The 23397-nt window shown below is 43.1% G+C and overlaps 1 protein-coding gene across 7 annotated transcripts in view; it reads left to right on the top strand.

Moving 5' to 3' along the window:
- cux2b (cut-like homeobox 2b) overlaps window positions 1–23376 on the top strand; it is a 95997-nt gene extending 72621 nt beyond the window's left edge. For 5 of the 7 annotated variants that reach the window (XM_026186163.1, XM_026186166.1, XM_026186161.1 and 2 more), the window contains 18 exons: window positions 2695–2886; window positions 3037–3196; window positions 4454–4533; window positions 4874–4940; window positions 7463–7511; window positions 8237–8341; window positions 10981–11172; window positions 11279–11337; window positions 11430–11478; window positions 11947–12046; window positions 12391–13020; window positions 14920–15018; window positions 15203–16041; window positions 17681–17846; window positions 18003–18308; window positions 18406–18594; window positions 18694–18970; window positions 19427–23376. In XM_026186163.1, the coding sequence (XP_026041948.1) occupies window positions 2695–2886; window positions 3037–3196; window positions 4454–4533; window positions 4874–4940; window positions 7463–7511; window positions 8237–8341; window positions 10981–11172; window positions 11279–11337; window positions 11430–11478; window positions 11947–12046; window positions 12391–13020; window positions 14920–15018; window positions 15203–16041; window positions 17681–17846; window positions 18003–18308; window positions 18406–18594; window positions 18694–18970; window positions 19427–20225 (4358 nt within the window). In that variant the 3' untranslated portion in view covers window positions 20226–23376. The remainder of the gene's footprint in view (window positions 1–2694; window positions 2887–3036; window positions 3197–4453; window positions 4534–4873; window positions 4941–7462; window positions 7512–8236; window positions 8342–10980; window positions 11173–11278; window positions 11338–11429; window positions 11479–11946; window positions 12047–12390; window positions 13021–14919; window positions 15019–15202; window positions 16042–17680; window positions 17847–18002; window positions 18309–18405; window positions 18595–18693; window positions 18971–19426) is intronic. The other 2 variants (XM_026186165.1, XM_026186164.1) reach the window with 1 other exon arrangement.
- The last annotated feature ends 21 nt before the right edge of the window (window positions 23377–23397 follow it).

The raw sequence follows: 23397 nt of genomic DNA, 5'->3' as shown, positions 1-23397 counted from the left end.
TTATGGGTGGATGCCAAATTTTTGTTTGGCATATAAAAAATTCTGTCATTTCACACACCAAAATTGGCTAATCGTGCAGTTAAGCTCATAGCCAGTCAGTGATATTTAAAACTAAAATTTAAAATTGCACTTGAAAATGCTCCAAAAGGCATCAACAGCACAGACGATGAGAGACCAAGTCCAGGGACTTCAGGTCATGCCAGACAGATGTCTAGCAGCTGCCATCTGTCACTCAAAAATGGCCTTTTAGCCATAAATAATATTTTTAGAAGTTTAAATAATGAATGCATAAATAATTCACCCTGGTGCATCTGTCATCTACTTGGAGACTAACACAATATTATGTATATTTCACTTGTAAAGTTGGGTATTTTAACATGGTAGTTGATGTGGAGTGACTTACTTTTGGGGCAAACCTGAAGTTGTCATTTGAGGAACTGCAGTTTTTGATACCTGGAAGTTTCTGCTGTTCTTACTGTTTTGACAGTTTGCATATAATGAAATTTACAAAACTCTTTTTAAAAATGTCTTGATGTTAACTAAAAAAGGGGTTGACTGGATCAAGAAACACAAGAAGTCAGACAGGCCGACATATTATTACCAGCCTCCCTTATTTAGAAGAGGAATAAAATCTCACTCTGTTCAGTGGCTGCGATTTCAGTGGTTGCACACATGGACCTATATTAACCAGAGAAAACGATGCATTAAATGTCCTGTGATTTATTAGCTGAAACGACCCGCCGTTGCCCAGTCACTTACCACGACCTGAGAGCGCACATCCAATCATCCATAATTAAGATAAGGGATGAATTAAATGGAAGCATTTATTTGGGCAGACTCTGGTGTGACTCGCACAAAGTACATAATGCCTCATCAGCTGCATTATATTTCTTGATTGGCGGGATTGTGAACTTTAAGGTTAGTGTTGAATTCCTCTCCAATTCCAGTTTTTTAATGGTGGATTTAGGACCAGAGCTGCTCTAAGAAGAACCTCCATCAATTAGTAGCTCTATTTTCCAAAGTTAGCCGCAGTCTTACTGGACTCTCCTTGAGTAACTGTAGATCCGAGCCCCTTCGAGAATATCCTCTCTGCTCTACTTTGATGGGGGTTAATTTTGTATACAGACTTAAGTTATATCCCTTCACTTTAAATTTGACTTTACTTTACTCCCCTGCCACTGATTGATAATCCTGGCTTGTCCATGCGTGAAAGATCCCTTACTATAATCTCTGTCCTTTGATCATTAAAAGTTGAAAGGATATATGGGAAAGAGGCTGATAAAGTGATTTCTGTGACAGTGGGTCGATGGAATAGCAGTGCTTTAAGTCATCCTGTTTGTCTTAGAAGAGCTGTGCTCTTAATAGTGATGTCCCTCGTGACTGATGCAATATCTCTACAGTTGGTGTAACAATGAATGCAGACAATGTTTGACTGTAAACGGTCCTGGGAAAAATAGCTCAATCAATTAAATGGCCCAAAATGTTTGTCTGATGAAAATGCAGATATGGCGAGCTGCAATGTTCGAGCAGGATTTCAACAAATTGCACGTTGCAGAAGTTTTCGGCTCTTTGATGAGCGTTTATTATTTCGTGGCCTGCTGGTTCAGAGTTTGCATTCTCTCGGTGGCATCTGGCAAAGTTTAAACGTCTGTGGCTCCAACTTCTTATGAAAAGTCACTTCAGTCAGTGCCCATACTGAAGAAGGGATCCAATTGGGTTCCACACAGAAGTCTAAGATGAGTGGATGAAAGCTGTGGGAGAAAAGTTTGTGCAGCAAAGCAGCGATTTTCCTCCTCTTTTAGAGTTTTGAAGGGCTGCGGTGTGTCTGTGCATCTGCATGTGTGTGTGTGTGTGTGGGTGAGTGTGAGTGTGAATGTGTGCGCGTGGCTCTTGCCCCCCCCCCCCACTTGTCAAGGAGCTCCCCTGAGCTTCCTTCTCTGTGCTTTGGCACTAGAAGTCACCTCCTTTGGTGTTCGGCAGGCAGGTACACAACAGGAGCAGCTCTCTCTCTCTGAGCTGTTGAACTTTTCGGGAGGGGAAAAAAGGGAAGGGGAAGATTAAAAACAGCCCTGTGATGTGGAGTGCCGAGCTGCCTCCTGAGAATTCCTGGCATAATAATTTAAATGATCAAATGATACAGAGGAGACTTGTTAGCTGAGAAACAGCCTCCTAGTTGGCCCCATGGGCCTGGTGCTGCCGCGCATGCATTGCAAAACAGCTCCTCTGTTGTGCTAAAGAATCCCGCTTTTTTTTTAACCTCCTTTTCAGGAGCAGAGTTTTTCTACACTTTGCCTAGGTGTATACATGGGACTTAAGTCTCTGTCACATATTCATTGTAATCTCTCTCTTTTTTTTTGTCGTCTTTGCCATTCATCAGCATGTGAGAGGACTCATTAGATTAGATTTTTGAACATGTGAAGGGTCGGAACAGCACTTGTGTCATTAGGTCCAGGCTGTGAAATTTTCAAAGGCGGCTGAGTGGGGAAAGTCTGAGAGTCACTCTTTGGAAACAAGTCTCAGCGGAATAGCCTGCTTCTGTTGAAAGTGCGAAGCAGAAAACTCTGTAATGTGCTTCACAGACAGTGCACACAGTTAAACAGCTATTTTGCCTTTTTTGAAAAGTAGAAGTGTATGGGTATCATGTGAATCTCAGTTGTTCTTCCTGCACAGATTTGTTTGCGCGTGTTTCCACAGATCCCGCTCCTGTGCTGGAGGCCTCACATTCCCTGGAGGAAAGACTGCAGCAGCTTCAGAGTTCAGCCCCAGACAGCGAGGCCCTGGTACGAGAGATCAGTGGGCACTGGAAGAAACACCTGGAGTGCCTTGAAAAGACAGGTCAGCCTCAAATCATCTACATTAAGCGGCTGCTGCAGTACGTGTCTGCAGGTATACGAAGCTTCATTAAAATACACCTGGTGTTGAAATATATCTGAGTATCGGAGGAAGTGTGTACAAGCAACATCGTTAAATAAATAAACTGTCGTGTTTTATTTCTGAGCCCTCACTTTACCAACTCATGGCTCTTCATTTACACAGAGCCCGCAGAGGACGATCAGGCAATCTCAGACACAGCAGTGAATAAAGAGGCCCCAGAATCCAGCCCTCCAGCCTCCCTGATGACCCCAAACAGCACCCCGGCTCCTGGGGCCCCAGACTCCCCACAGCAGAACCACCGGGATCGTGCTAATGATGGCGGGTGAGAGCTAGTTTTTAATTTATAAAAATAATAAATTGTCGTTATAACCTGTGCACACGATGGTTTGTAATTCTTAAAGAAATATGTAATTGAAGATTATATTATATTTTCCAGCTCATGCTGACTTTAAACTGACTTTATTATTCTCATGTAGAGGTTTGTTATTTTGGGAATCTGCTTGAATACTTCCATCTTACACAGCTGCACCTTTTCTCACCCTGTCTGAAATACACCTTTTTAGCTCCCATCCCTTTTTCACAGGTAGCTCCACATATTTGATTTGTCAGACTTTTACCCCAAAGTATTTCTAGTACTTCCAGAAATGAACCAGTCTATTCTTTTTGCTGTTTTTGAGGCAAGACTGTTGACTGCTAACAAATCCATTTTGGCTTCTGTGCCTTCTAACATTGTCTCTGGGTGATAATTTTAAACATGAATGTAGACAATATCACTACACAGTCATTTCTGTGACTTATGTGAAGCCATTTGCGGTTTAAAAAATGACTCTAATGGCCGTGTTTTCACCACATAATGCTGCAGAAACATAAAAATATGTTCATACACCTTACATACAAATAATGTAAATTTGGCTGTATAAAAATATAGTGTATGTGAGCCCAGCGAGTGGGAGAGAAGCAAACAGATGGTAAAATTACACAGGGATTTTTCTTTTATGGTGGGGATATTACCGTCAGAACTAAAAGTTATATACTGGGTCTTCAGTTCCTCAGATGTTGGGAATACATGAAAATGTTTGGGTCCACTCCTGCAGCACACAGCGGAACATTTTGTGTACCTTGCTAACATATTTTAAAATTAGCACAAGCAGCTCTAGCATGGCGGTAATGGGAGGCAGCTGACTGCATCTGAACTTTTTAAGGCAGCTGCTCGTTCTTTATCTGAAAGTTTGAAAAATTAGTTGCTCTAAGGGTATCATGTTAGCATGCTGCATAGTGAAATGGATAGTGAACAGAAGAAAAGCCTGGTAGTACACTAGCAGTGTTTCCAGATTGGGATGGACTACCCTGTATACTGGAAAACTTTTTATAGTGGGCAAAAACAAACAACGCAGTAAAACGGGCAAAAGAATGTGGCCAGGCTTTATCTACATGCATCAAATGTGGCCCAAAACACGTCAGCATTTCAGTAATTTAAAGCATTTTCCCTTTGCTCTACTTGGTTTTGATTAACATTAAAAGTGCGCATTAACGTATGGCCATGATGTAGGCAGGAACTGACAAGAGTTTCTTTTCTCAGGGAGGAGGAGGAGAGCGCTGATGTTAGCATGGCTGACAGACTATCAGAGGCCGAGGAGAAGATCAAAGTTCTGCATTCATGTAAGTGGTTTAAACACTGGCATGTGCTGTAGCTGTTAGATTTAATATCAACCCATTAAAGAACCATTGCTTGTCTAATTGCAGTATGGTGCCCCCTGCTGCAACACTGCTCCCCGATTGGTGCTCGTGTTTACATAAATAAAAATGAGAAGTTGATATATCTTGTCAGTGTAAGTTGTCAGCTGTTAACTTATAACAAGCTGTGTTTTGAATCTGGAATGGATATTGATCCATCCTGAAATTGGACCTGTACAATGTAGCTTTAAGGTAAAAGTTCATGTGTCTTTTTTTTCTTCTTTTAACATGAATTTCTGACTCCCCCCTGTGTGTTTCTCATTAGCTTTGAACACTGCACAGACAGAGCTGCTGGAGCTGCGGTGTAAATACAACCAGGAGATGACGAACAAGTAAGAGTCTGCCTCTCATCTCACGTTTTCTGTTTACTTTGGCACACATTTCCAAATTTCAGAGGTTTTTCCCCGCTCCCTCCCACAGTCGTGACGGCTGCACGCCAGCATCACCGTAGCATTTCGAGTGCTCAAGCCGCTCTTATTTTACCTACATAAACTCACGTCCAGTGTAGAGCTGAGGAATGCCATTGTAAAAGCAGAGAGTGAGAGTGACTCAGCCACTAATGCAGGTCGATGAGAGAGGTCTGTGTTTGCTTTCACTGGCAGCTGGGCCTTGACAGCCCTCAAGAAGAATTGCTTCATTTAAAGATTGCTTCAGAAAACACTCTACCTTGTCCTGGTCTTTGAGCGCAATGTATCCACCACACGGCTGAAATGAATCTGAGCTTGTATGAAGGATGTCGATAGACATTCAAAGTAAACACTCCTTTGTTTGGGTTGTGCTCTAGAGCACAGTCAGCCGCTGCTAATGGATTTTCTCCCAGGCTTAATCCTTGGCGCAATTGAACTGATGTCTCCAGACCCGCTGCCATCCATTTTGTCGGATTGGACACATTTTCAGTTTGGCCTTACCTTTTTGCAAAGAGCTGCGATGTGAAAGAGCATCTCTGTCATGTAGTTTGTCATACTGTGTGTGCGTGTTGCCCCGGTCGCATTCCTCAAGGCCGACAGTAGCAGCAGCGACTCCGCAGCTCAAGCTGCAGCTATCCCGCCCTGACCCCAAGCGTCTGAGCGCCGGGCCGGGCCTCTATTAGTCTCACTGACTGTTTCCTCGGTGCTGATAAGAAAAACTATTTGTCTGCCTCGGCTTGAGTAGCTGAACAGGTAATCAATACAAAACATTTTCCGTAGTGCACAAGTTCATTAAACGTAGAACTGACACCTGTTAGTGTTTTCTGTCAGGAGGACGCCATCTATACAGGCCTTATTGGGCATGCCCATGACCCTTTAAAACTGGGGCTGCACCAACTGCAAGAACGGGATTGGTCGGAGGCATCATCTGACAGATAGCTGCACTACAGCCACGTTCACGCATGCATTGCATTCCTGAACTTTGCTCATACATACCTGACAGAAGTGCATGTGAGAATGTAGATGTCCAATCAGACATTTGCATTCATACCTGCACCAGCTTGATTCTCTTGCAAAGCCACATCGTGTTGATGAGTGAATAGAGCAGCTTATCTCCTGGTGCATTTATTAGTAGTGCATGGATGCCATGTGTCCTGCCTCCTGCACGCTCAAGCCACAAGTCTAGCTCCTCTAAACTTTGCAGAAGTGTGCACCACATAGGAGAGAGAGAGCAGCTGTTCTCTCAAAATTGTCAAGTTCATTTGTCTTAATGTCTTATGCACAAGTATTGAAAGATTGTATTTGTGCGTTCTTGTGATCCCATTGGATTAATAATTTTTCAGGTAATCACAGCTTTTGATGTGAGACAATGGAGCAGATAGGCGCAAACATGAAAGATAATGAGGGTTTGGCTGAATATAGTTAGTTTAATAAGGATTTAAAAAGTCTGATGTGTTCTTTGAACAGTTTTATTTCCTTTGGTTAAAAAGGACTGCTGTGTCCCGAAACTTGAGAAACCTATGTGCATATTTAAATCAATCACAGCGTTCTCGTTAATTCATCCTTATCTACCTTTTGAAAATCTGATCCCATGTGTGCAAAATGAAACTGTTGAACTTCAAACACACCTCATGAATGATCCTGCTGAGCTTCTGTTTAAATTAGACTTCTCTGATTGTTAGATGTATGGAGGCTGGAAGTTCAGCCTCAAGAGTTCTGAGGGGAAAAAAACACGATTCGTGTATGCATCCGCTCGCTCGGCCGCTGACGTTGTGCCATCAGAACTGTTCTTGGGGTATCTAGGATTATTAATGACCTGGGTTTACATAGACACCGGTTACACCTGGTGGATTAAAAAAAATCCATTATATTGAGAATATTTCCATGATTTTGAGGGAATAAACAGTTCGGGAGTTAATTTTTTGTTATTGTGGACTTTGCTTTGAAAATATGTCTCTCAAATTATAATTGATAGTTTTTTTTAATGCTTGGTAACATATTAGCTGTAGGGGGTGGGAATTTAAACTCACTTTTTCCAAAATCCCAGCTGAGTTTCTAATTTGAGGTACTGAAATGCCAGAATACAGACAGTGATAAAACTCAATTGCCAGTTCATTAGGGACTTTTAGCCTCTAGTGTGTTGAACAGTTTTTTTCCCCAAATATTCTGTGCATAATGATTTATGTGTAGTAAATGTTAGAACGTCGTTTTGAGTATAAAGTATATGTGTGAAACAAAACTCTGCAAAACTCTATTATGCATTTCCTGTTGTTGGTGAGTATTTGGTTATAGGGCCATAGCTTTCCTGAAATATGACTGTCACGCTACAGCTTTTTTTTCGTGTGCAGCAGAATGTGTAATAGCAGTTGGTTTTGTTGTTTTGTTTATTTGAAACTGAAAATATGTCGCCAGTAAACCTTCTCTGTCTGGATGTGCATGTGCTGCAGGGCGGAGGAGGTCGACGGCATCATGGCGAGTCTTGAGAAAGCAAACCAGGTGAGTTCGGTCTTCCTGTGCACTCCTCTGATTGAGATGCTCCTTCATTAAGGTAATCACTCCTGTAATCAAGCCTCGGCTTTAATTAGGCACCCTCCGCCCTGTGCCCCCCCCAACCCTCTCCTCTTCCTCCCCCCTTCTGCCTCCCGTGCCCTGAGAGTGTGATTAGTGAATGTAAACCCGAAGCCCGGTCGGTGGGCGTGCTACGGCAGCACGGCTCCACTCAGCAGAGAACAGGAGACTGCCGAGCGCGATTGATGCCGGAGTGCCGAACGCCGGGGTTCTTAGTTATCTCATTGCCTTGATTGCTTCCTGTCCTGGTGATACTTCTTTTCTTCTGCTTCCCTCTTCTCTGCTCTGATTTTCTCCCTCGCTCTCGTTCTCTCCCTCTCTCTGCTGCTGCTGCTCTCTGCCAACCGCTCCCAGATAAATGTTCTCAAAATGAATCATTAATTAGCAGGCCGGGTGTGACAGAGCAGGTAAACAGTTTGGGGAATAAAGTGGGCTGACTAAACACCCCTCGCAGCAGAATAAACCAGTGGCTGCACTCACCTCCTTGGGCCCCTGCTCAGGTTTTTGCTAAATTTTCTGAGCGAGGGCGCCTTTTTTTTTTTTTTTTTTTTGATTTACTATGTTAGTGTGCTCTTGCTGTGATCAACTCATTAGCCAATTGATGTGGCCGGTGTATGAAAACTGTAACGCTGTGATGCCGTGTCTGTGCGCAGAGAGCGGAAATGGCTCAGAGGGAAGTGGAAAGGCTAAAGGAACAGCTATCCAGTGGCCACAGCGTCACCGCAGGGAGCTGCCATCCAGCAAAGGGCACTAGCAGGGTAAGAACTGTTACATGTTGGGTGTAAAATACTTTATTTTTCTTATTATTATTTTTTTCTTTTGTTTTTGTTTTTTTAATGGCCACAAATAATTTATTAGTCAACTGCAGGTATCATTTTGAGATATTTTACTTTATTTTCATTCATTTTCAATCCAGTCCTTGTACCTGACCATAGTATTGAATAGTATTGTATAAAAACATTATGTAGGAGTAGATAGTGGATAATAGGTATTGATTTGTAAATAACTGGACATGAATAACTTCAGTTTCTAATATAATATTAGGCTCTAACTGTTAAGCTTGTTCTCTTTCTTTTCACGTGACTTTGTTTAAAGATGGAACAGATTTTTGGGTCAACTTGAAAGAAAGGCACACGTGGAAACGAGAGAGCAGAGGTCAAATGTGATATAGATGTGATTAGATTTCATTCAAATATTTTCAAGCTATCGTGTTTATATATCATAAAATACACAGCTCAGCAAAAAATCCATTTTAAGTTTTATCTTTAGACACGTTGTTACTAGCAGCCACACTCACATGTTCTCATTTCTTAAGTTGAATCCATTAAAACAAGGTGATTTACAAATTTTACAGCTATTAGTCGAAAGCCTGGCATATCTGAGCATGCTGGGCAGTGTGTCCTTAGCAAATAGAGGAAATGGGTGCAGAATAAAAGTACTAGTTGGTCTAAAAAACCTACAACAAAAAATCTACAACAGATGAATGGTGTCTGAAAGTGATGTCCTTCAGAAATAGGAACAAATCCAGCAAAGTCTGACACAAGACCTCAGAGATACACTTGACCTTTTAGCCGATTGTTCACTGAAGCGTCAACAGAAACGGTCTCAGTGGAAGGATGGCTGTCAAGAAGCCCGTTTGAGGAACGCAAACCAGGAGAAAAGGCTGAGGTTAGCTAAATTACACTAGAACTGGACTACTGAACTGAAACTCATGGAGTGATGAATGATCCCAAACACACTACCAGCATACCTGGATTTAAAAAAACAAACAAAGGAACACTATCGGACATGGATTAGACTCCCCAGAGCCCCGCCCTCAAAATTGCAACTTAGAAAAGATAACAAACAGCCATAAATGCCTTCATAAGAATAAGTTAGTACCACATGTAACATTTCTGGTGAAAAATACAGTGAAAAGTCTCAAAGTAACTCCATGTGTTTTGTCCAATTGTTTCACTCTGCAAAGCCTGCAATGGCTGGATTTTTGCCTGTGGGTCTTATGTTTGACACCATTTTCAGTTCACATGTTAGCACATCAATCAAATAATGTTGATGTAATACTACTACTAATAAAATAATCACAAATTTGTTAATTCCATTTTTTTTTTTTTACAGTTTATACCATAACATGTAACACAACAGCTAGATAAACACACACACATCAGTACACCTTTATTCTTCATGGCAGAGATTCAACAAGGCACTGGAAACATTCATCAGAGACTTTGGTCCATATTGACAACGAATCACACAGTTGCTGCTGAGAGATTCACATCATAGATCTATGATGTGAATCTCTCATTCCACCAGATCCCAAAGGTGCTCTATTGGACTGAGATCTGGTGACTTCTGAGCGCAGATAACTCATTGTTGTTTTCAAGAAAGCAGTTTGAGGTGATTTTAAGTTTGGGCAATGGTGTTTCATTCTGCTGGAAGCAGCCATCAGAAATGTCTCCCACACCAACACCACCAGCACCAACCTAAACCAATGATACAAGGCAGCATGGTCCACCCTTGCTTTCATGGTGTTCGTGCCAAATTCTGACCCTACCATCCAAATATCGCATCTAACTTGAGACTGGTCAGATTAGGCAATGTTGTTTTCAATCTTCTGTTAACTTCTTCAAGTTCGACATTCTCTTCTGCATTGGTTGTAACAAGTGGTTATTTGAGTTACTGTTGCTGCCTTATCATCTTGAAGCAGTCTGGACATTCTCCTGTGACATCAATAAAGCATATTCACCCACTGCCACTCTCTAGGGTTTACAGAGAATGACCCTAAAGTTAGTTGTGTAGAAAAATTACCAGTAGAGCGTCATTCTGAAATACTCAGACCAGCCCGTCTGGCACCAACAACGATGTCATGGTCAAAGTCACTTAAATCATGTTTCCTCCCCAGGCTGATGGTCAGTTTGGACTTCAGCAGGTCATCTTGACCATGCCCAAATGTCTAAATGCACTGAGCTGCTGCAATGTTATTAATTGATTAATTCATTTGTATTAACAAACAGTTGACCAGGCGTACTTAACAAAGTGGTCATTAACTAGATATTAGAGCACCTTAAAAACGTATTATATACACATACCTTTTTAAAATGTTCAAACCACGTTTGACGTTTTGTTCTGTACAGATCACCAGATTATGAAATTATGAAATCCCTGCCAGAGGGCTTTTTAATTGGTGTAGAAATATTGAATGTTGTCTTTTATCAGTCTCTGAGATGAATTATAATATGTTATTAATTGCAACCTCATCATCTTTGCAGAAGTCATATTCTCTCACCTTTCATTACCACAGCAGAGGTTGTGATTCACAGGCTGCCCTCACTCCCTTTATCACTTTTTTCCTCTCCCTCACTCTTACACCTTTTGTCACATCTTCCTGTCACCCTGTCAGGAGAAGAACGAGAAGGGAGAGGTGTTGCCCTCCCAGCTGGAGGCTGCCTTGCTGGCTAAAGACCGTGAAATCCTCCGCCTTCTCGAAAACATTCAGCGGCTGCAGTTCACACTGCAGGAAGTTCAAGAAACCTCAGCCAATCAGATTCTAGAGCTGGAGCGCCAGGTAGCCTATAAGACAGAAGCTATAGAGGTGAGTGGCTGGGAAACATGATGGGAAATGTGGGGAAGAGTCCTCCGTCCGCAGAATCTCTTATTAATTCAGAGGAAAATATTATCCTTCTGTGTTTTTGTTTCAGAGATTAGAAGCTAAACTGCAATCCCAGATGGACTATGAAGAGATTAAAACTGAACTCAGGTGGTTGATTGATATCGAACGTGTCAGTAATTCATAGTAATGTTAATGTACATCTAAATATATGACTGTGCTTCTTTTGGTTTTCGCCGTAGTATCCTAAAGGTAATGAAGCTGGCTTCAGCCAATGGCAGCTCATCCCAGGTACGCATGTTCCTGCACTTTGTACTTTTGTGTTACTCACAGCAACAACTCCACCTCATTGTTAGTCCATTTAAAAAAACTCGGTGCTTTTCCTCAACATTTTGCCGTGACGTTTCAGAGAGCGGGAAAGTAAATAAGCGGCAGACAGAAATGAAGCAGGTCGAATCTTCTTACGTTTCACGCATGCGCAGTACTGGAACGTAAGCGTTTTCGGCCGTTTCAATGTGGACACACAACTCTGTGAAAACGATTGAAAACGCTAGTGTCAGACAAAAACGCCATTTTCAAATCTAAAGCTAGTGTGGACGTAGCCTTAGTGCCAGAGAATAAAACTACAGCAGTGCAATTGAATGCATCACTGGTCCATCATCCATTATATCCAATATAAGGATATCGGCAGCCACTACAATTGATTAATCTAGAATTAACAGCTTTTGTGTGTGGGTGTGTGTGTGGGTGTGTGTGTAGGATTCTGCTAAGGCTGCAGAGGCTCTTTTGCTGGATAAAGAGGCCTTTCTTCCATCTCACAAGTACCTGGTGGATAAGACCCGAATACTACACAGCAATGGTAAAATAAATGTCTCTTTTTTTTAGCCTATAAAGTTAAAAGAAAACTAGTACTAAGAGATTGTTAGTTTCTAAAAGGTGTTGAGTTTTGTCATCTACCAAATACTGCCTGTTTGTTTGGCACTCACTGGGCAGCTGATTCTATAGTTGATTACTTCCACATTTAAATCTCTGTGCTTAAACTGAGTTTGCATAATGTAGTCTGGATTTGCAAGGGTATAAAGTAAGCGATTTAATTCAGGAAATATCTTTTATAAGCTGAATAATAGTTAGGTCTTCATTGTTAAAGCCATGTAGCTGTACACATCCCATGTGTCCTGAGTGAGATGGCTTTTCTGTCACCAGATGATGACCATTCTGAGGATGCAGGCAGGGAGATAGGCAGGCCGCCCGGATCCCACTCATCCTCCTCTCAGGTGGACAGTCGTGCCTCCCCCAGCCCCGGTCCCCCCACCCTGGACCGCTCCTCCTCCAGCCATGATCTCCCCCGGCCTTTCTCAGTGTCGCCGTGCTCCGGGGACCGGCTGTCAGGAGACCACATCCTCCACAAACAGCTGTTATCTCCACACTTTAAAAAGGATGGCCTCATGGCTTTCCCTACCGCCCTCTATGCAGCCAAAGTCGCGCTTATGTCAGCCTCACAAGGGCCTGTGGGGGCGGGCAGCGTTGATGCCGGCTTGCCCAGCGACCAGTCAGAAAGCGGCAGCTCGACTGCAGGAGACGATGACCAACTGGACACAGCGGAGATCGCCTTCCAGGTGAAGGAGCAGCTGCTAAAGCATAATATTGGCCAGCGAGTGTTTGGCCACTATGTGCTGGGCCTGTCCCAGGGTTCGGTCAGCGAGATCCTGGCAAGACCCAAACCCTGGAGGAAGCTGACTGTGAAAGGCAAAGAACCTTTTATTAAGATGAAGCAGTTTCTGTCTGATGAACAGAACATTCTGGCACTCAGAACCATCCAGGTCCGACAGAGAGGTGAGTGCTAACTACTGTGTGTCACAGCCTGGGTCTCTGACCCATCGCTCTGAGTTTATTTTTGTATTCTTCTCATGTTATCTTTGTGATCATGTGTTATTCCTGTCTAGCTTAGGTTAAAGGCAGCCATTATTTATTGTTTCCTTGGTTTCCATGTTTGGATTCTTGCCTAGTTTATCATGTGTTTTAGGTCTGTAAGCTTAGTGTTGTCATGTCTAGTTTCCTGTTTTATTGTGAAGTTGTGTGTGTGTTCATGTGGTTAGTTTTACTCTCCCCTGTGTTTTCATTATGTTTAATTCTAGTCAGCTGTGTCCTCATGTGTTTCCACCTCCCCTGATCACCTCATGTGTGTATTTAAGTCCTCAGTCTTCCTGTGTTCAGCGTTTCATCGTCTGTTATCCACATTATAGTAAATCATAGTCTGTCATTCAAGTCATTGTTTATCATAGTTTTCATGTTTCCATCAGCCAAATAAAGGCTCGCTTTTTGTTTGAATTCAAGCTCTGTTCTCCTGTGTCTGCATTTGGGTTCGCATCTGAAGCACATCGGCTGCTCAGCCGTGACACCGTGACAGGACACGGACTAAATGAAAACCGTGCTGCAACACACAGATGTATAAAGTGCAATACACAATACCATTACAGCACATAACAACAGCTGACATAGCGTCAGAAAGTTTGGCAATTTAAGTTTGTTTTAAGCATAATTTGAAGACCGCTGGCTTGCAGATCAAACGTTAGAAGTGACAGTGATTTTCATCCACTGCACTGATACATGACGATAGATGAAGCACAATGAAGGTCATATTTTACAGTAACGATGAAATAATCAAATTAATTAAAGAAGTACCAGTCTGGAAACCATTAGGCTAGTCTGCTGACTGCCGGCAGCCAGCGGATATGTGTGCTAAGACTTCTGTTCTGTGCTCTGTTCATTGTTTTTGAATGCAGATAAATGGGGGGGAAGCTAATAAAAAGTGAAATCATCATCAGATAACTGTGGTTATTAAAGGCATTTTGGTACAGCCATTCCTCTTTGGCTCTCCATACAGACTGTTTACTTGCATGCAGCCAAAGCTTGAACATACACTGCAAGCAGACTACAAATGGTATCCAGAAATATTCTTCATAAAATAAGTTTTTAGACAAAGTGCATTTCAGAATGCTTAGCGGGGACCTATTGCACTAATTTGCACGTCCCTGTTTTTATTCCTAGACTAACTTTGTATAATTCAAAATAATCCTTATTTAGCTTCCCCTTCCCTTTAAGCCAGCTGTCTTCTGATTGGTTGCTGTTTCCAATCAAAATCTTTGAAAGACATGTTGTTTGGGCTTAGTGGCAAGCAGAGCTGTGTACCTGTGATGACCATATTAGGCAAATATTCTCTCACTGACATCAATGAGAGGCAGAAGTAGAAAAAACTGTCTGAAGGCTTCACACAACTGGATATTCTGACCTCGTTATTTGAAACTTGATGGCTGATGTTTGTTATGAGCATTCGTATACAATATATGACTGAAAAGCTTCATCAGTTCTGTGCTACTATGTACGCAGAGGTTTTTAAAGCAGATGTATTGGTGGCTTAGCTCCTGGACCTGTGCACATTTAAACCTTCTACATTTAAATCTACTTGGCCCTCATCCTTGACTTCATCACGGTTTCCTCTGCCATGTTTATAGTGTTACTTTTAAACTTTGTTTTCTCCCTAGATTCACAGCTTTTGAAAGTTGAGCTTCCCGTATACTGCAACCTCAGACAGCACGCGCTCAAAGGCAGCCATTGATCTACCAGTCAAAAGCAAAGCCTTGGAACTGCTCTCTGATCAACCATCCCACTCACCCCCTCCTCTCTCCTCCCTCTCTCTCTATCTCCATCTCTTTCTGTTACCCTCTGTGGCAGGGAGCATCACTCCACGCATCCGAACTCCTGAAACTGGGTCAGACGACGCCATTAGGAATATCCTGGAGCAGGCTAAGAAGGAGATCCAGTCCCAGAGGGGTGAGGATGAAGCTTCGAGTCATAAGTCATAGTTAAAAGCCCTATTGATTGTTTGTTTTTGGTTTTTTTCTATGCACAATGAGTTCTATTATATATTTTGATCAGTACTTGAATGCATCTAGATTAGAAAGGAAAGGTGCTTTGAGTGTGCGTCAGTGTCAGCGTGTGTGTTTTTCTTGTTTAGGTGATGTCAAGTCATCTCTAAACAGCTCATCAGGCAGAAGCAGTAACGGGCCTGGCAGCAGCTCTGACGACACCATAAAGAGCATCCTCGAACAGGCCAGGAGGGAGATGGAAGCTCAGCAGCAGGCCCTGATGGAGATGGAAGTGTGCGGCAGGGCTTCGACTGCTAGCTCAGGAGTTCAGGTGGAACGTCTGGGGCCCCCCGAGCGCTCCAGGGGCCTGCCTTTACCCATCTCCATCAAGCAAGAGGAAGGGGGCTGCATTACAGTGTGCACAGCCAACCCCGTGAGCAGCCCCCAGACACCCCTCAGCGTCCTCTCCCCTGCCGCTTTCGTCCAGAACATCATCCGCAAAGTCAAATCAGAAATCGGCGAAGCGGGCACCTACTTCGATCAGCACTGGTCTCAGGAGCGGGGATCTATGGTGCTCGGCGGCGGAAGCAGCTCTCGGCCCTTCAGCTCGGTCTCCCCTTCCTTGTCTTCCTCCTCCTCCGGGCCCTCCACCTTACCCCGGCCGTGGCTGCGTCTGGAGAACGGCGAGGGTCTCCCCAACAGTGAGGAGGCCTCTGCTGCCGAGGACGAGCTGGGCCTGAGCCGGCCGGTGGAGGTGAAGGTGGAATCAGATACCTCGGTAAGCGGGGAGTCCCCAGGACCCGGCCCGGGACGCCTTTCCTATTATCCAGCATATATCCCCCGTGCACTGAAGCCCACCGTGCCCCCGCTGACACCAGAGCAGTATGAGATGTACATGTACCGGGAGGTGGACACCATCGAGCTGACTCGGCAGGTGAAGGAGAAGCTGGCAAAGAATGGCATCTGTCAGAGGATCTTTGGTGAAAAGGTCAGATGTTGGCCTTTCACATTAAACGCATACTGCAAATGAAACAGCCTGCAAATACAAAAGAAGAAAAATGATATTTAGTTTAAACTTTTCAGATTTTCAGAGCATGTGAAATATTAGACTGAGGTGATCTCAGTAAACATAAAACACATTTTAATTATGTTAAAAAAAGAACATGAAACTCATCCATGTGGAAAAGTAATGGACTCCTTTTAAACCTAATAACAGGTCCCGACACTTTAGTAGCCGTATCTGCAGCTCAGAGCTTTGCATAATACGGCGCTGGTATTTGACGTCTCTGTGAAAGAATTTTAGCCCGCTCTTTAGAATTTCTTGCAGCAAACTTGACATAATGATGTGAAGTCTTGACATTATATGCCCTGTAAAAAAACGGTTAAAAGTTTGCCTTTTTATTACTTTCTGCATACAACATTGTCCTAAAAAGCCTTCAGGTGCTTTCCCCCACATGTCAGACAGCAATAGATTCTGCTTTGCTGCTCTTCCTTTGAATCCTAGTTTCTCACATCTCTTTCTTAACCATCAACATTTTTAGCTGAGAGGCTTGCGTTTGGTTGAGTTGTCATTCGTGCCCTTGAAAAACCTTTTAGAGGCTGCCCGCAAGTTTTACCATACCATATTATTCTCCCTAGCTGTCACAGTGGTTTGGGAGGGCATCTGAGCAGCTCATCTCTTTCAGAGTTACATTTGTGGTGCAATGTGCTTGTGGGACTTTTGTGGTGTGAACCTGAGGGAAATACGGCTATTTTTTATTAATTAATTAATTTTTATCGGGTGTTCCTTAAATGAATAACATTATAATCTCAGTCTGGTTTTTACTGCTGCATAGCTGAAAGGTTCTGAGTTTGGATCTGTTGCTGGAACGTTCTTTCACTTTTCAGCCAAAGTCATCTTTTCAACAACTCTTTGCTGAGCGGAACGTGTTCGTTTTCCTTCACCCAGGTGTTATATTTTCTGTGACAAACACACAGAAGATTAAATCTTTTTTTTTTAAAACGGTGTGTTTTTATTTGCATTTTCCCTGAAATGAGCTACTGAAGACTCGGTATCGGTTTTGTTAGTTCAAGCCCCAGAAAGTGTGCCTTTATTGTCGGTAAAATCCCTCTGGGTGTCTTCCTAGGCAGCCTTTGTGATATATCACTTTATTCTGTCTGGAGTGGATAAAATATAACGAGTGTCACAAAGGTTTTTTTCGAGTAATATGAAAGGTGCTGTCTTCCTTCTCTGCTGTGTTGATATGACTGTTGTAAAATATCTTTAATGCAAGTCCCACTAAAGCTGAAGACGGTGCAGCAGTTTTTTTATTTTTATAATATACGATCATGTGGGAAAAAAAAGGAAGAAAATTTATCACTACAGAAATTTGCGCATTTGAATCGCAGAAATATAAATCACATATGAAAATAATCAAATATGAGGTGTGCTGCAAATCGAACTTAAACCTTTAAACAGGAAGATTTATAGTACATTGTCTCCCTCCAGTGGTTGTATGGGGAAAGTGCATGACCAAACAGATTTCCATCTTTCACAATAATAACTTGGAGCTTCAGTCGTTTCTGTGCAACATACACATTTGATGTGAGCAATGACATAAATATATCAACCAGTGTTTGTGTTCCAGGTGCTGGGGCTTTCTCAGGGCAGCGTGAGTGATATGCTGTCTCGGCCCAAACCCTGGAGCAAGCTGACCCAGAAAGGCAGGGAGCCCTTCATCCGTATGCAGCTGTGGTTACTGGATCAGCTAGGACAGAGCCTTAACCAGCCCCCAAACCAGGGCCACACTCAGGGTGAGTCTGCATTTCACAACACACGCTTGAGAATATCTAGACTGCTTGAGAAACTTTGCAACTAAAAAAAAAACCCAAAAACACACACACAGCTTACATAGTCAACTGCGTGTATTTATTTATTCGATTGGTGTGACTATTCTTTCCTACTTACAGATAAAAGCCCAGTGACGGCCCAGTCCTCACCATCCCCACCTCCCAGCCCAGCAGACAGCCACCCAAGTCCCCTGGTAGAGCCTGTGAGTCTCTCCATGGAGAGCAGTAAAGAGAACCAGCAGCCAGAGGGCCTGAGCTTGGGGTTGTCCACCCACCCAGAGGGAGTGAAATCCACTCCCAGCCTCATGACCTTGCATCAGCCCACAAACCCACTGGGCATCCAGGAGCTGGTGGCCATGTCTCCAGAGCTAGATACCTATGTCATCACCAAGAAGGTCAAAGAGGTGCTAACAGATAATAACTTAGGTGGGTCTGAGTTCACAACTTGGGATAAAAAACTCCCCAAAACACCTCTTAAAGACACCATAGCAACTATACACCTGTGTGTATTTGTTCTCCACAGGCCAGCGTCTTTTTGGGGAGACCATCCTGGGCCTGACGCAGGGCTCGGTGTCTGACCTGCTCTCCAGACCCAAACCATGGCACAAGCTCAGTCTGAAAGGCAGGGAGCCCTTCGTCCGCATGCAGCTGTGGCTCAACGATCCTCACAATGTAGACAAGCTGAGGGCCATGAAAAAGATGGAGAAGAAAGGTGGGAACCAGAGTCTACTCTGTAATATGACGGAGGACATGATTCTGACACGTTTGTACTCTGCATGCCATACTCTGCATGTCTCTGTCTGCCCTCCAGCCTATTTGAAGAGGCGATACGGCCTGCTGAGCACCGGCTCGGACAGCGACTCGCCCAGCACTCGCTCTGAGTGTGTGAGTCCGGCTTTGGCCTCTCTGGACTTGTGCCCCTACAGCCAGGCGAAGAAGCCTCGGGTGGTGCTGGGAGCCGAAGAGAAAGATGCCCTGAAGAAGGCCTACCTTTTAGAGCCCTACCCTTCTCAAAACACCATCGAGATGCTGGCGTCGCAGCTCAACCTCAAAACCAACACCGTCATCAACTGGTTTCATAACTACAGGCCAGTCCTTTGTAACCTTTACAGATGGCTGTTTTTGTTGTTTTTATTATTACTGTATATTTACTTTAGGTGGACAGCTCACACTACAATCAAAATCTGTTTTTTCTTCTCTGGCCTCCAGAGCTGTGTTGTCCAGTGTTGAAGAGAACTGCTATAGAGCCATTTCTTGAATAGTATGGCAAGAGACATTACAGAAATTTCATTTAGGAACTATTTTCTTTCTATTGTCTACATCCAGTAGAAAGAAAATAGACAAATAGACGTGTATTTTTTTTTTTTTGAGTAATCAAGTCCTGATTTCTGAAATATAAAACCTAAAGAGCCAAAGCAAGAATATGTAAATCTAATTTTGTGATAAACTGTCTCTTACACTTCAACTGAAATCTGATTTAGAAAGTAAACTTTAGTCTCTAAAGTCTCTTTCAGTCAATGTCTAACTGTGGTATTTGTGTGCAGGTCCAGGATGCGACGGGAGGTGCTGATGGAGGGTCTGCCAGACAATGACACGGATGCTGAGCACCACAGCTACTCCCCCTCAGTGACACGGAGCCCTCACTCTGACGGAGAGGAGAGGAGGCTGCAGCAGCCCTCAGGACACATCCATTCCAGCCTTCCTCTTAGTGCCAACACCTCACTGCCTCATGTCAAACAGGAGGCATTAGACAGGGAAGACGACACAGAGGAGGGAAGGGAAAGCTCGGCGAAACAGTCCAGGGTTCAGTGTTTTCCAACAGCCGTGCCGCTGCCGCAGTTGAAAAGTGAGCACGAGGACTCCGTCGCGGGCTGTCGCGAGCCCCACTTGGCAGGCCAGAGCCTGAGGCAGGAAGAAGGTCAGGGTCTCTACCCTGGAGGGCTCTCCGTAGACGGCCCACAGAGAAGCAATCAGACCAGGCACGAGGGGGAAGACTCCGGAAAGTCACCCGTCGACCCGGTCAGTTTCAAGGCTTCGTCAGAGCCCTGCCGCAGCAGCCTGGAGGTCTCCCTCAACTCGCCCTCTGCTGCATCCTCACCGGGCCTCATGATGTCAGTCTCGCCCGTTCCCTCCTCCTCTGCGCCCATATCGCCCTCGCTGCCCAACCCTCCATCGACGAGCACCAGTCACAGCCTGGACCCTAACCCGCCCCCTCCCTTCCAAAGTCCCAAACTCAACAGGAGCACTCAGAGACGCACGGAGAAAATGGCCAACCTCAATAACATCATCCACAGGTTAGAGAGAGCAGCCAATCGAGAAGAGACTCTGGAATGGGAGTTTTAAGTCCACTTTAGGTGTATCCAAACCTTTGCGCCACACAGGAGAGTCTCAGAAGCTTCCTGACGTCTTTAAATGGAGCGTGGCTCCTGAAGGCCTGTCCTCCAAGAATGATAACTCACAGGAAATGGGAACACGGAGCTAATCATACGGTTGAATTCCCTACAAGAACTTGAGAGTTGAAAAAAAATTTATAAATGTGTATTAGTTTGTTTGTTTTTTTTCCTTTTGATAATGCATACTACTTTGAAATATATGTGACAGCACTAGCTGTCATTTTACCTATTGGACTTGACATGAAGACTTTTGCAGCTATGGTGTCATCAAATGTACACTGAAGTTCTGTAGATTGCCACTGGGTGAGATTAAAAGAAGACCCCTGTCTTAAGCCATTAAAAGCACTATAACTATTTGAAAAGAGACACTGACCAAATTTGCTACTTTTTGAATAGCAATTTTTCAGATTTTGTCTGTAAGACTGGACAGTTTAAGTCAAGTAACATGAAATCCTATTACTGACTGAGGGATAGTCCTTTAAGACTCTAAATATTCAACATCTTGTATGTACTTAGTTTCCTGGTGATATGTTTTGAAATATTTGTAACTCACTCGTATAAAATGTGGTTGTACATGTTGTAGAATTGTCTGCAATAGCCTTCTCTAAACCTGATGTAGCATGGTACTCACCTGACCCTGTTTATCCTCTGTAGTTAGTCACCTGTGATTATACTTGAGCGAAAACACGAGAAAAAAGAAAAAAGTTGAAAACCCTGCAAAAAATGCGAAAAAAAAAAAGGAAATGTTAAACCTAATGAGTAGAGTACTTTTGAAGTGTTTTTGGTTTCTTTAGTTTGCTTTGAATAATCCTCGAGGTTTACAGTTTAGGGCCCTTGTGCTTTTGGTAGTGAGTGCAACAGTCACTTCGCACGAGCACAGTTTACACGATTTCTTTCTGACTTACCTCTCTGACTCTCTAAGGCACTGGTTCTCAGACTGTAACGGGCCAAGACACAGGACACCCAGTTTACCTCAGATTATGTTGATGCACATCATGCGACGACCATGCGTTCCATTCTTTTGCATAAACATGACGCACACTTGTTTGGACCGAGGGAGGGAAGGCGCTGGCGTATCATGCTTCGGGTGTGAGCTCACGCCTCAGAGGGTCAAACAATGAAGCGAGTGGTGGTGGTGATTGGGGGGCTGGGGGGTTATGAGATAAATCTGCTGCTGTTCGTCCCTTTGTATGTGTTATGGAGTAACACCCGATTGATTGCACATTCTGAAAATGTGCATTTTACTGTAAATTATACGGATCAAAACACCTCAAGCACTGAGATGCTGTTTAGCTAGGCCACCCCTGCTCTGTGTTGATCTACTTTGAGGCTGAAGTTCCCAGTGTTTAAAAGCATGATACGTACAGTGTGACCTCTCATCAGTCTGTAAGTACGCTATATTCAAGAACACAAAAGGTTACAGGTATCCCCTCATATTATCTTTGACCACGTGTGTATTGTGTCTGTAGACGTTTCTTTGTCATGCTTGCAAGATGTTCTTTATGTATTTTGCCTCTATTTTATACTCAGAACAGTTAACTAGATATTCAATACCTCGTGTATGAAGTACTTACAGCACTTAGATTTTTTTGATAATTGTGAGGACTCAAGAAAAATCTCAAATATCAACATTATCCTAACTTAGTGTCCACAAGTCTTTGCCTTTACTGTATCGTTGAAGTTGGTAGTGAACACTTGCACATGTCTACATAGTTCAGAGGACTTGGATTGTATTATGTAGAGATATATATTACACAATTACTAAAAAAAATACTATCTTACATTCTTGGAACAAAAATGTGCTGATTATATTGAAATAGAGTGTACAGATTTAATAAACCAAACCCATTCAAGCCAGTTCTGGTCTGGCAAGCTTGCCCACGTTTTAGACCTTCTCTCAGGGTAGTCTTGCTTTTTAAAGCTTTATTGAAACAGTTGCTCTCATCAGTGGTGTTGAATATGAAAACTATGTGATGTGGAGAATGACTCCGTTAAATATTCGACGAACATGTGAAAGTTGTATGATTACGGGATTTTCGACACTCACACGGAGGGGAAAAAAAGCGGATTGTTAGAAAGTCGTGGCTGTTTTGTAATTCCTTACATGGATGTGTCAAAGTACAGTGTCGAGCGGAACCACCAGGATGAGGCTAAATGGGTTGCATTTTTTAGATCAGTAGACTTTGCTCTTGGAAATACTGTTTTGTTTTGTTTTTGTTTTGTTTTTGTTTTTTTCTTGGAGCCACAGAAGATTTCTCTCTGGTTTTCTTAGAATCATATTTTGTGCATAATATACTGTATGATTAGAAGTGGCATTTCTTATGTGAAAGCTTCATTGTTTCTCAAGGTAACATGGACATATGGCTGAAAATGAAATGTATTTACCCAGACCATTATCTCTTCATGTAAAGCTCATCTCATTGTTTTGCATGCAAATCCATTCTGCTCACACAACAAGGGATAGACTGTTTTTGTGTTATTGTTCTTGCACAGGGACATTGAATCAGCACTTGAAGTCTTTTTGCATTAGGGAAGTCCACACATGGTGCAGCTGAGAAATTTGGCTCTCACAAACTTGTCAAGATTATGGTCAAATCAGAACCTGAGACTGGCCCTACAAACGTTATACTTCCAGATTTATTTTGTGCCATATCACCTGCCCCATGCATTATCCTCATGGAGAAATGCCTTGTGGTGAAGTCTGTTCTGAGAGCGGTGTAGGGCTTTTTGTAAGTACAGAAAAAAGCAAAGCTTTTTCTATATCACAATAGCCCTGCACAGTAGATGTTTTAATTTTATAACTGACTTCAGTCACTAAATAATGGAGAAACTGATTGATTGGCAAAACTTGAATAAATGCATTAAGATTTGCTTATATGAAAAAAAAATCTGGCACCGAGGGTTTGTCACCAAGGGAAGTTGTCATTTATAAGTCAGCTGTGGGCCAATCGAAAGAAGCATCCTTCAGGCTTAGATAACTGTCTGATGCCTCACGTCAGACTATTAATTGTTAAAGAATGGACAATGATATGCCAAGCATCTTGGAAATGAAATTGCATAGGCTGTGTAAGCCATCAGTCAATACATAATTGTTTAAGATCCTGCTGTGTTGTGTTTTTATT

Source organism: Astatotilapia calliptera, chromosome 12 (genome assembly GCF_900246225.1).
Source record: "Astatotilapia calliptera chromosome 12, fAstCal1.2, whole genome shotgun sequence".
In the NCBI taxonomy this organism is placed as follows: Eukaryota; Metazoa; Chordata; class Actinopteri; order Cichliformes; family Cichlidae; genus Astatotilapia; species Astatotilapia calliptera.
Note: the sequence above shows the minus strand (reverse complement) of the source record. Positions and strands in the feature narration are given on the sequence as shown.